The 13,435-nt window shown below is 35.6% G+C and overlaps 1 protein-coding gene across 6 annotated transcripts; it reads right to left on the bottom strand.

Moving 5' to 3' along the window:
* Positions 1 to 3,613: 3,613 nt before the first annotated feature.
* On the bottom strand, positions 3,614 to 10,439 carry LOC18437729 (PPR containing protein). 6 transcript variants are annotated; one of them, XR_016041044.1, is made up of 9 exons: positions 10,086 to 10,274; positions 9,472 to 9,914; positions 8,347 to 8,473; positions 7,916 to 8,260; positions 7,625 to 7,787; positions 6,434 to 6,502; positions 6,213 to 6,281; positions 4,735 to 4,977; positions 3,614 to 4,057 (listed from the first exon to the last, which is right to left on the bottom strand). XR_016041044.1 is itself a non-coding variant. In XM_006847929.4 (9 exons), exons 2-9 carry the CDS (start codon positions 9,652 to 9,654, stop codon positions 3,956 to 3,958), a joined length of 1,356 nt encoding a protein of 451 aa, XP_006847992.1. In that variant the 5' UTR covers positions 9,655 to 9,914; positions 10,086 to 10,439; the 3' UTR covers positions 3,614 to 3,955. The 6 variants fall into 6 exon arrangements, 4 of the variants coding, with proteins under 4 accessions (XP_006847992.1, XP_020525338.1, XP_088703268.1 ...); XR_016041045.1 differs by having other exon boundaries at positions 8,347 to 8,450; positions 10,086 to 10,220; XM_006847929.4 differs by having other exon boundaries at positions 6,379 to 6,502; positions 10,086 to 10,439.
* Between the last annotated feature and the right edge of the window lie 2,996 nt (positions 10,440 to 13,435).

The following is a 13,435-nucleotide window of genomic DNA, read 5'->3' as shown; positions in this document are numbered from 1 at the left end:
ATAATTATTGCCTTTTTTTTTTATGTTTGTACTCTCACTACCGAACAGTATTTTTCACATAACCAACTTTAACATACTGATGTAGTGAGAGTACCCAGTTAATAAGGGCATTTTAGACAAAAAAAAAAAAAAAAAAGGGACATCAAAGTAAAATTCAAAATTTTTGAGATATTTTAAAGAGATTATCGATAAAGATATCATTTATTTTTGTACATAGAGATGGTATCATTTTTGTTCTCTAAATTTCAAAATGGGTGATTGTAAGAATGACATTGAAGATACAAAGTTTCAAAACAAAATTCGTAGAATTGGACATCTAATGGGTGGAAATAATTGTGATATTTCATATACAAAAGATAAATACTATTTTTATAAAATAATCTCATCTCTAAATATCCCTAGAAAAAAGACTTTTGTGAGAAATAAAAAACCCCTTGCCCAAGTGAAAATACATTAAGATTTTATATATTTTTTTGGAGTGGTGAAAAGTACATTAAAGTTCAAACAAAGAAAAAGGCAAAGGTCCTTTTGCACCTGTGAAAATGCATTCTAACGAGTAAAATATAAAAGAACATATCCTTCGCATGTTGCTTTATTTATTGGCTCTTAATATTTGTAGCAGTAGCAAGTCATGCTTACATCGACAGGCCCTACCCATTTTAGTTTTTATTTTATTTTTATTATATAATAACTTCATTAATATTAAGGTATAACTACAATATAAACTTCTCCAGAAAAGCCTCGTGTTTTTCTTCTTTTTTTTTCTCGATTAAACTTCGTAGTTACAAATGTTTTGCCATCTGTATGCTTTGCAAGCTTGGACTGCAACCAAGAAAAGCGTGTACATGTGTGTGTCTTGTGTATGTAGATATTTTATTTTGAGTGAGGCATGTATATGGCTTCCTTCTTATACTATAGAAGTAGGGCACACCTCTAAAATATGATTGGAGATGTAATTTTGGTGGCAGAAATATTATGATGGGTTTAAAATATATTTTTATCCATAGATAAAAAAATTAAAATTTTAAAAGTGCTATAGGTCAATTAGCCTTATACATACTTGAAAATCTTGAAAATGGACAGCCTATATAATTTGTTACAAGATCCATTAATTTTAAGATTTAAAATTCTTTATTTTTTTTTTATCATATCCACGCGTCTTGAGGTCAATTTCAGAATTTAGAACACTTTCTTTTAGACCAATAAAGTGCACATTACTTCAATAGTATAAAATTATAAGCTTTTTCATTGTACTTTTCAATCAGATGTGTGTACAATATTTGTATGGTATTTGTCAACATTTTAAGAAGCACGAATACAAATACACACTTGTACATGTACTATACAAGTCTATATATTAGCCCACACTCCACAGGAACATGTACTAAACAAGTCTATATATTAGCCCAGGCTCCACAGCATATGAGATGCACATTCCATGCACCGTATGGATGTGTGAGTTTAGAATATTCATATCTACGTTTCCCAAAATATTTCATGTTCCAGAGGGAGCACTCTGTTCATTAATCCTTCAGGGAAAATCCAATCTAGGAGATCCCAAATTCTGGGCATGTAACCTCTTCAACCTATATGCTGAACTTTATAAAAGAAATTTCCAAATCGTGTTCTCTACCAAATCCAAAACAAAAAAAACAAAAAACAAAAAAAGAAAAGAAAAGAAAATGTTGAGGATTGAATAAAAACAGTCGATGTTCAAAGGGTCTCTACACTTGTAATGTTAGGCTATTAAAAGCCGACAATCTAGATTGTAGTCTAGATCGGACTTAGTAGGTAGGCAACTTGGATCCCTCCACTCCTTGAATCCCATCGATTGATTTACAGATCTAGATTGGTATAAGAGGAGGAGGGGTGGACTAAAAATCAGCTCGTTAGCTCAGCCCGACCCATCCATGTCATTCCAGCGCTAAAAAGCTAGGGCCGGGCTGGCCTGGACCAAGTCTGCCACAGGCCTATTCAGCCCCGCCCTTTTTATTTTTTATTTTTCTTTGTTTTTTTTATTGTATTTGGCAACTGCCCTGCCCTGCCCTGCCCTGCCCTACCCGATCTTGATAGGGCCATGGCCTCTTCAGCCCTCTCAGGGCTAGACCAGGATCAAGTCCGCCCAGTAGGAACTAGGCCAGGGCTGGCTTGGCCCATTGCCAGGTTGGGAAATCCAAAACCTAATTCCAAGTCTTAAAACGCCGCATGTTATAAGTGTCTATCTCTGTACAGATTGTCTAATTCGCATGGGCAATTATGACATTCATAGCGCCACCCTTGAATTTAAATACTTGTAGTCGAGTCAGTTATAACATCATTAAGGGTTTTCTGTTTTACTTCTTGGCTCTTTCCATATGGGGTCATATAATAAATTTTGTGCTCTTGTGCAATTTGATTAGAATTGTGAGTTCATCTATCCTTGTAGGAAGGTGTTTCGTACTGGCAAAACCAAACCTCACAAAAAACGAACAATACAATTTGCCTTGGAATATCTATACATTGCAAAAGATAGAAACACGTACAACAACATTTGACATGGCTACAAGTTTCAATTGAGCCAACCCCAATATTGGTGTTTGAGGAGACACATGTTCTTAGACACATGGGGCATTGTGAGTTTAGGTGACGTTGAAATACTTAATACAGTAAGATTTCAACATAAAAAACCAATAAAGAGTGTCTGAATTTCTCAAATGCCAAACCATCGTCATGTCCTTAACATTCACCAAAAACTACTAATTGAAACCTAAAAGACTAGGGAAAAGGCTCAATAGATATTTACCTTTGATACAAGGTCACAATCACCTTTCACCTTTGAATATAAATTAGGTAGCTGGGTATATGCTATTTTGTCAAATTTAATATTTGTTGGCTGCAAGTGATTATGATCTCTTCTACCAAGGGAAAATGGTCTCACAATGTACAATCCCATCTAAGGACACAAAAATTTACTGATTAGTTTATTTCCAACAAAATCTTGAAAAAAGTTTATCCGATTTTGGATACGTTGGTCAATTGTAACCAAAAACCTCAACTCAAAACTTGGAGGAGCATCCAGTCCATCTTGACCATCGGTATGTCGGTCAGAGGAGCTTAGAAGCCATCTCTTTGTTTCGAAATAGGAGATCAGTAGAAAAAAGAGCAAAAAGTCGTGGTTCTTAAATGGGGTTTGCTCCTCTAGTGAATTTGGAAGAAACCCAAGAATTAGAAGCGGTGAAAAACTCCTAAAAGTTCACAGAAACCCAGTGTCTTTTCTCATCAACAGCAGAGACCCAAGAACTGATCTGTGCCAGAGTTTTGGGGAGTTTCTTGTTTTTGTGAGAGAGAGAGAGAGACGTGCATTGCATTTACACAAATCAGTTTGACAAGCACAACTCTCTCTCTCTCTCTCTCTCTCTCTCTCTCTCTCTCTCACACACACACACACACAACACAACACAATACACAGATCTAATCATGCATAAAATTCCAAAAAAAATATTTCTCTAATACCAATTACATGTGTAAGCCATAACAAAGTCGAAGAACCAAATTGCACTAAGTTGACAGAAAGTGGGAAGGGTGAAGAAAAACTATATATTTCCATCATGAGATCATTCACTGCTTAAGATCCTTAGAAGAATTCCCAAGGTTTCATTAAATAAACTCTTTCTGACCCCAAGTTGTTCATTCACAACACTAATATCTATTAGATTAAAAATGCAAGCTAAAAACAAAATCGAGCAACTTAGGATCCCAAACCATTTATGAAACTACAGATTTCTTATGCACAGTGTATATGACAATACGTAAGATTTTACACGAATTTTTACATTACTTGTAACCCCAAGGCATACACGATCACAAAGAACTTGAGCATCTTTTGTTTATTTGTGCCCAAAAAGCTCAAGGGGATCATAGAAAAGCATGGCTTCTCAGTATTTTCAAAATTCGAGCAATAATAAATAGGCATGGGTCAAGTGCCTAGCCTCTTAACTCCACATTCTGAGCAAAACTTGGAGGTCTCTCTCAAATACATTGCCCCACATTCATCACAGAACTTGGCAGGACTTGTTGGCTGAAAATAAAATCATGAAATGCATTAGCAATTACTAAACAAGATAAAATACTTAAAAAGAGGAAAGTTGCAAAAGTGAACGAGTTGCATAAATAATCAAGCACAAACAAGATTAGCAGTAAGGTAATTTGGAGTGGGTACTTGGGTAAACTGAGCTGGGGACGGTCAAGCAAAAGTGGACCATGTAATATGGTTTGCCAAAATGCATGTGCCATTTTGCACAATTAACACCCCTATTTTAAGGGGCAGAAAACAGGATTTTATGTCATTTTGTGAAGAGCAGAACAAAATTTTACCACACTAGGGCAACAATGTCAAAATGGCAAATGTTAACAAGAAGCTAATGTTCCATACCATTATTGAAACTAAGATAATGATTAAAAAAAACAGCATTAGCTAGTCATCGGCTTGCATTTAAGGGCCCCATTTAGGTTAAGAAATACCCATGTATTCTAAATTCTTCTCCGCCCTTGGCAAACAACACGAAAGCCCCTACCTAGTGACAATGTGCTCTAAGAGGGAGGTGGATTGAGCTATGTATAGTTCTGAGTGTACAAGCACAGACAAGTCAGACTATTACAAACATCAATCCAAGTATGCAAGCAACACTAAAAAGATGAACAACAAAAATAAGTTTCAGAAACAACAATGAGATTATCAACAAGAAATATACTCACAAGAACATTCAAACGTGATCCAGAGTGGGGTTGTATGCAACACATATGCTGTGGCATGGTGGTTGGAGAGTGATGAGCATGGGAGGTCTCTGATGAATGAGAAGAATTTGTACAACATTGATGCGTATGGCCCAAATGAGACAAGTGACTCGTGTGTTGGCTTTGATGCATTGGCTGATGAAGCTGGGATTGTGGTGATAATATTGGCAAATGTTTGACTGGAGACTGCTGCTGGCTTTGTGGCTGGCAAATTGAGGACACATATATATCATGGTTATCTCATGTAATTATAACAAGGAAAATGGCAATAACCACACCAAACTACAAACGATGCCCCAGAATTTTTATATTTTCCAAGAAAAAGGAAAAGAAGGCTCCCTAGATTTATTGAATGCAACGATCGCCAGTAACTGCCATTCCAAACTTGCCAAGAGCCTATGACAGTGGTGCACCATGGCACCTAAATATAGAAAAGAACCTGATATGGAATGCTGGACTCAATCAACTATTGAATGCTAGGGATAGAAACTTTAGGATAAAAAACATGAAACTGGTACGTAAGAAAATAAGATATTAATTGGTGATAACAAATAAATAGGATGGAAATTGTGCCATACCATTGGAATATGCGTCGCAAGCAAATGCAGGAAAGGACTCAGTAAAGTAAAAGGGTGAATGGCAATTTGTAAAATAAAAATCAATGCATTGAATGAAAGAAATAGAGAGATCGTAAGAATGCACCACATTACACAGACGAGCAATGAATATCAGATATATTCACCTACCCCCAAATGCTCCTCATTCCACTCCCCTGCCCATGAGGTACGTAGGTAATCTGGCTCCTATGGTAGTCAGTGATAATAAAATGGACCGAAAAAAGAAGAAGCAAGCTTCATTCTCTTCTTCCCTTGTTTATAGATATATGTATGAAGGTTTCACCATTGAAACTATCATGTCTCCATCACAAGACCATAGAAACTGAACAAATAGGAAACAGTTTCTGTTGACACCATCTGTTACAGATGACTGCGAACTAGCCATGGTAGGGGCTATGACTGTAGATACAGGAACCCACAAACCGCAACTAAAAAGGCGATATAAATGCATACCAAGCCATACGAGAAGTTGTAGTGACTGACAATAGGACAAATGCTCAATCATATCTCCAATCAAAAGACCATAGAAATTGAATAAATAGAAACAGTTTCTCTTGTGAACATCAGACCCAGATGATTGAAAATTGGCAATAGCTGGATTTATGCCTTACGACTGTAGATCCAAGAACCACAAAACACAACCCAAAAGCCATGCAAGATACACCACATCCTGTACAATGTAACCACATTCCAGGCATTCCACAAACTTCCCTCTACTTAAGTACCATGAATTACCTAAATCTCTCCAATGTATATGATATGGCACTAAACATAAGCTAGATTCCACAAAGATAATCTTACAAGAACAACAAGGAATCTTACTTCATTGACAGGATTTCGTGCCCCTGTAACTGTAACGAGCGCTAAAGAACCCTCTGCACTGGGGAATGCCTGCATTTATGGAAAAAATAATAATAATAATAATCAAAAGTCCACTAACAAACAAGCCCAATACTACATTGTGTGTCAAATTGGTCAACAAACTCACTGAAAGCCCTGGAATATTAGAAACAGAATGCTGGGAGAGGCGTCTGTATTTATGCCTGGGTGAATAAAATTTGTAGTCTCTAGCTGAGATAGCCACTTCATGCCGGCCAGTCATGCGTCTGAACCTGAACCAGAGCAGTACAAGATGGTCATCGAGGATATAAAGAAACAAACACTCTTGGATACTCCAGAAAAAGAAAAAGTAAAAAGAGAGAATAGTAGTCCACAATAAGAAAAAAATTACCCGTGACAGATATAAATGGCACAACATAAATATTGATAGAGCTATATGTTTAAATACTTGGAAAAAATAGCCCAACAGTAATAATATGCAGGAGATCATGAATGTTTATGCATTATGAATACTGCTGAAATAACTTATCCTTTCTTCTGGCATTAGGAAAACATATGGCTCATAAGAAAATTAGGATGTTTTATATTCTCAGCACTTGCCACAAAGTGGAAGATTCCACTATTGGAATTGAGCAACTGTATTTGTTAATGTCACAAGGAGAGCTGTGGATCAAAACCAACCAACTCAAAAGAATTTAGACTCTAACATTGCAGCAGCTGTGTCTGGGAAACTTGTAGCTTGAGCCAGAGAATGTAATTCCCTTGCTGAATAACCAACAGAGAACAGGCAAGGTTCAAGCACAGATGTGCCTTCTTCAGGATTGTTAACCCTGATAGCTACTAGCTGAATAACAAAAGATCAACTTGAATTCATCTATGCTCATATAGAAGAAACCAAAACTCAGTTAACTCACAAAACCTGCTAGACCATAATATGAATAACTACATGCCCATTGATTTTAATGAAATACTACCAGCAAGTTTGCAACATCTGCCAATCCTTGAAAATCTTTATTGCCTCAAAAATCATAGGGATAGCAAAGTTTGCACAATCTCCCTTACATCAAAACCTCACAACTCCTAAGATGCCATCATGAGAACCATACAAAACATTCTTCCGCAAATTATGGACAAAATGCTACAAAAAACAAATTTGAAAAAGGAAATTAATATCAAGTAAGACAAAAGGCTGATTACAACCATCACCCAAGATCTTCCTCCATAAAAGAGCAGTAAAGTGATGTGCTTTTATATGTTAAAAGATTCTAAGAAAGATCGATATTTCTTTTTTATAAACATTGTAAGTAATGCATAGCTGTCCAACACAGAAGAAAGTATGACACGAGAAGGAGAATCATTCTAGGTATTCAGCGTGTAAGATTATCAGAACTTACCAATCAGCATCCTCAGGAAGGATGTTATTCGGTTTCTCTACAATCTCCAAACCATTAACGACCACAAAACGAACACGTTTCTCTTCTTGTATCACTAACTCTGGGAATCGTGATCTTGTCTCAACAGATGTAGCTAATTCCCGTCTCCTAAATGTGTAAGGTCCTACGGAACCATAGAATAAAAGTCACTGAGTAGTTCAAATATCACAAAAAGTCACACGTAAAGCACAAAACTAATTTGGAAAGCCCTCTAATGTCACTTAAAATGCAAAGTCAAGAGCCATGTTCCACCTTTTTTAGGAAACTTTTTTGCAAGCCTTCTGTACAATCCACCAGCTGCTTCAAGAGCTACACCCATGGTCTTCTCACGAACTCCATTCACAGAAGCAAGCCTCAAATTCACATCATTCACTAATGTCTCGTATAAGTTAGCCACATACATCAAGGGTAAGACAAACCTCGGGTCCCCTTCATACTGGGTTCCCCTTGATTTTCTCTTGTTAATATTATCTTGTCCAGATTGGGTAGTGTAATCTACATTTGAGCAATCTGGAACCTCAATCACATGTTCTTGAAGAAAATGATCCGCAATAAATTGCAAAAACCTTGCTCTTGCTGTTTCAATTGGCAAAATATCTGTCTCACAAATATTTGCAAGAATCAATATTCCAACTAATAAATTGCACTTGGTAAAGCTAAAAGAAGTACAAAATAGAAATCACCTTCGAGTGAGAATATATCATAGGGTGGCCTTGAGGATTCACTACTTTCAAGGGGAGCCTGATCATCTTGCACTCCACCAACGCCATGCAATGGCAACGAACTCCTATATGAATCATGTATACAATCCTAATAAAAAGACACTATTACTAATAGACAGAGTCATTATGTGAAGAAAATTTTCCAGAGGATAGAGAAGCCAATATCTTGAAACAACAGGACACAAATATTCACATGAAAAAACATTTTATCACAGTAGATTAACAAGAAATAAAATCACAAAATCATGATGGTTACTTTATATTCTTTTAGAAAATAAAAAACAACTTCTACAACTACTTAGCCAAAAAGCTCCCACATAAAGTTTTATCGTATTACAATTATTCTTTCAACATGGCTAGTAGAATTTCCAGTGGATTGTCGAAATTGAAAACCAATGGATGGCTTTCAAAACCAACAAGTTCAAGCTGCAATACCATCAAAGTATTCAAGAAATGTAAAGAAACACTTTAAGTAACATGACTGAACAAAGGAAAATGAAGTTTATAGAGAAAACCCTTTTTGTTTTCCTTTTTTTTTGTCAGCTATTGATACAATGAGCCATTATTTCTAAGAAATAATCGTAAAAGAAAGAGATCTTCACCTTCCATTTAGCACAAAAAGAGATCCTACTCTTATGAAAAAAGAACCACTAGGAATAACAATGTTAGGATTGCCAAAGAAATGACAGGAATGTCATTAGATATAAAAAATGTTAAGAAATTTGTTAGGATCATGTAATTTTGGGCATTCAATTGTATCATTCATATTGCTTATATAGTATAAGAAATCTACCAGCTAAAGAAGCTCACAATATTTCAAAAAGGATTTGGCCATTTACGCATATGAACACAACAGATGCTCATCCACCCATTAAGTCACCAAAATAAAGAGATTTTTTGAGACATCAGCGAAGAAAAAAGCCAAAAATAAAAGGAAATAAATAAATAAAAAGGAGAATACTTTTTGAGACATTGGCAAAGTTAAAAAATAAATAAAATAAATAAATAAAATAAAAAACTAAAAAAAATAAAAAAAATAAAAAAATAAATAAAAGGAGAAGGAGAAAAGCAAATAAGTAAACTCACAGCTGAATTTGAATCATCTTCATTCTCCAATGTATCTCCTGTAACTGCATCTCTATCAACATCGCTTATCCCTTCGATTTCGCCAGGCCTCGCATCCACTGTGTTGAGATCATGCAACGAACCCGCTATAAACGAGTCTGAAGACCGCACATTGTAATGCGGAACTGGAATTCGCGTCCCCATAACAGAAAATCAAAACCCTAATCTTTTCCCCCAAATTAAAAGCTCCGGCTTTCTACCTAACCAGACCATGTCTCCATAGAAATGTAAGGCCAAAACCTAGCTTCTTCTTCCCCGTCTTCTTAGTCACACTCCAAAACCCCAACTTTTGCCCCCTTTGCAACCTCCAGTCCCATTTTTCTACAGAATAGTAGGTTCAAAACCCTAATTGTCATCCTCCTCCTCTTCTTCTTCTTCTTAGACTTCTGCTGGCGAGCTGTAGCCTGCAAAATTGAAAGGGAAAACCCTAGGTTCATTAGAGGAATTTGGCGCGAAATGGAAGAGGATTATTCGGTAAAGAGTAACGGCTAGTGCATCTGAGCAGAAAGGGGAAAAGAGCGGGGAAAAACACACGGTTTATTCATTTTAGAGAGAGAGAGAGAGAGAGAGGGTACTTGTTGCTAGGGTCGGTAGCGTGAGGCCATGCCTTAGCTTCGCAACCTTCCCAAACCTCGTCTCTGTTCCCAAGCCTCTGATCCACTTGCTTTCTTGTTCGATTGGTTAATATAAGTGAAGTGTGTCAAATGGTGCCTGTCTTTTACCCTAATGACCTCGTGTGCCCAAATCTCTTTCTCTCTGTACCCCCTTATTAATCCATTTGGCACTATCAAGCAAAAACGATTAAGCAATTCATCTCTCTCTAATCACCTCTTCTCTCCAAATCTCTCTCTCATGTCATCTCATTAATGGATTTTGTATGTCCCATTAAGCAATAAGCCAAATTCATCTCTCTCTCTCTCTTTCTCTACAATTAAAACTCTTTTGACTAAGCATCTCTTCTTCTTTTTTAACATTAACATGATTTTTATTAAGTCTTTAAAAGATTACAAGATGTATGAGAAAGAAGGAAGAATCACTAGAAAAAGGTCGCCATCAAGGAAGAGGAGTTAACCACCTTTTTGCTAAAGCATCTGCTTCTTCATTAGCCTCCCAGTAACAATGGATTTCAGCATTTAATCCCATCGAAGTGTCCCCTAATCGTATGAAAAATAGACCTTAACCTTCATGAAATATTGGCTTCTCCTATACGGTCTCCTTGGATAATTCCTTTCAGTCCTTCTAGTAAACCCCAAGCTTCGGCCTCATTTGGAGTAGTAAATCCATAAGGCCCTGAATATGAATAAATGATGTGAACATACTATTTTTAGTGAGTCCATCAAAACCAGCTGCACCTAAGTTATCGAAGGAGTTATTGTCAAAATTGAGTATGAACTATTGGTTTAAAAAATGGATCTACGGCTCATATCGGGCACCCCAAAAATCCATCTGGATCGGTGGATCGACGATTCGGATCAAAAATCGGTCGAATAGATCAAATTAAGCTGTAAAAAAAATATAAAAAATTTATTAATATTTATTATAAAATGTTGTTTTTTAGGAATCCAATAAGAAATCGAGATACTATATTATTAATTTCTATTTTTTTTATCAATATGTGAATATTTAGATATTTTTTCTATGTATGAACTTATTTTAACTATTATATTACATTGCATAAAATAAAAATTATAGAACTATCGTGGATGAAGTATATAATTATACATGGAATACAATAAAGAATGATTTTTTTATAAAAACATTTTAGTTTTTTTGATAAAAACGTTTTATTTTTTTACAAGAAATGTTTGTCTTATTACATTTTTTTTTGTTTTTAGCAAGAACCTTTTTTTTGACAAAAAATACATGTTGTATTTTTATTTTATTTTTTAAGAACTTTTTTTTTTGACAATAACTTTTTATTACTTTTTATTTTTTAACAAAAACCTTTTATTTTTTTGAAAAAAAAAAATAAATTTGACAAGAAAAGTAATTGATAAGAACCTTTCATTCTTTTTTATAAGAAACTTTTTATTTTATTGATAAGAAAAAAATTTAACATAAAGAAAAATTGATAAAAAAAACCTTTAATTTTTTTGATAAGAAAAAAATTTGATAAAAAGCGAAATTGATAAAAAAACCTTTCATTTTTTTCTTATGACAAAAATACTTGTTGCATTATTATTTTTTTATAAGAACTTTTTTTTTTTTGAAAATAACTTTTTATTACCATTTTTTTTTTTTTGACAAAAACTTTTTATTTTTTTGACAAAAAAAAGAAATTTGACAAGAAAAATAATTGATAAGAACCTTTCATTTTTTTTTATAATAAAAATTTTATTTTATTGATGAGAAAAAAATTTGATAAAATTCGAAATTGATAAAAAAACCTTTCATTTTTTTATAATAAAAAAATTTGACAAAAAACGAAATTGATAAAAAAACCTTTCATTTTTTTTATAAGAAAAAAATTTGACCTCAAAAAAATAAAATTGACAAGAAAAATATTTATAAGAAAAAAATTAGACCTCAAAAAAAAAAATTGACAAGAAAAAAAAAAATTGACAAGAAAAATAGTTGATAAGAGAACCCCCGTTCATCCCAAGGAGAATGAAACCCACGCCCTCCATGCGTCCCAAGGAGAATGAAACCCACGCCCTCCATGCAGAAAGAAAGTTATAACCAGTAAGTCATATGTTACAGGAGAATGGAACCCACGCCCTCCATGCAGCACATATTATAGGAGAATGGAACCCACCCCCTCCATGCAGCACATGTTACAGGAGAATGGAACCCACGCCCTTCATGCAGAAAGAAAGTTATAACCAGTAAGCCACATGTTACTTAGTAGCAGTGATTCAAAAGTCGGCGAGTTCGATTCGACTCGAGAACCGGCAGACCCGAGTCGGTTCTAGTGAAATATAGGAAATCGCCCGGTTCTAGAGAAGAACCGGCGATTCCATGCCGTAAATCACCATGTGACGTCCCTCGATTCTTCGATTCATGACTCGGTTCCAGTGAAATATCGGAATTGCCTAGTTTTAGAGAAGAATCGACGATTCCATGTCGTAAATCGCCATGTGACGTCATGATTCTCCCGATTCTTCGATTCATCGCCCGATTCTAGAGAAGAATAGGCGATTCCATGTCGTAAATCGCCATGTGACGTCTCCCGATTCTTCGATTCATGACTCGGTTCCAGTGAAATATCAAGAATCGCCCGGTTCTAGAGAAGAACCAGCGATTCCATGCCGTAAATCTCCATGTGACGTCATGATTATCCTGATTCTTCGATTCATGACTCGAGAACAGGCAGACCCGAGCCGGTTCCAGTGAAATATCGAAAATCGCACGGTTCTTCAATTCGCCATGTGATGTCTCCTGATTTTTCAATTCATGATTCGGTTCCAGTGAAATATCGAAAATCGTGAGGTTTTAGAGAAGAACCAGCGATTCCATGCCGTAAATCGCCATGTGACGTCATGATTCTCCTGATTCTTCAATTCATGACTCGGGAACCGGCAGACCTGAGCTGGATCCAGTGAAATATCGAAAATCACCCGGTTCTACCATGCCGTAAATCGCCATGTGATGTCATGATTCTCCCGATTCTTCGATTCATGACGTCATGGCCCGCCGATTCTTCAATGAGCATTTTTGTAAATTTTAAAAAGTACACTAACCTTTATGTCTGTACACCTTGTCACGTGACTCTCCTTACTTCGCACGCTTTATCCTCGTTAACTACAAAGAGGTATTTATTCACTACAACTTCCTTCTACCTCTTCGATGTGGGATAATGTGAAGGTATTAACTTGAAACATTAATATATTATATATTTTGTTTGCGCTTTTAATACTACTAAGTAACATGTAGCTTTCTTTCTGCATGTGGAGCTCCTTGGGACGAAAGGGCATATTAATCTTGA

Source organism: Amborella trichopoda, chromosome 9 (genome assembly GCF_054954075.1).
Source record: "Amborella trichopoda isolate Santa Cruz 75 chromosome 9, AtrichopodaSantaCruz75HAP2 v2.0, whole genome shotgun sequence".
NCBI lineage: Eukaryota > Viridiplantae > Streptophyta > Magnoliopsida > Amborellales > Amborellaceae > Amborella > Amborella trichopoda.
This window is presented reverse-complemented; position numbering and strand designations above follow the sequence as displayed.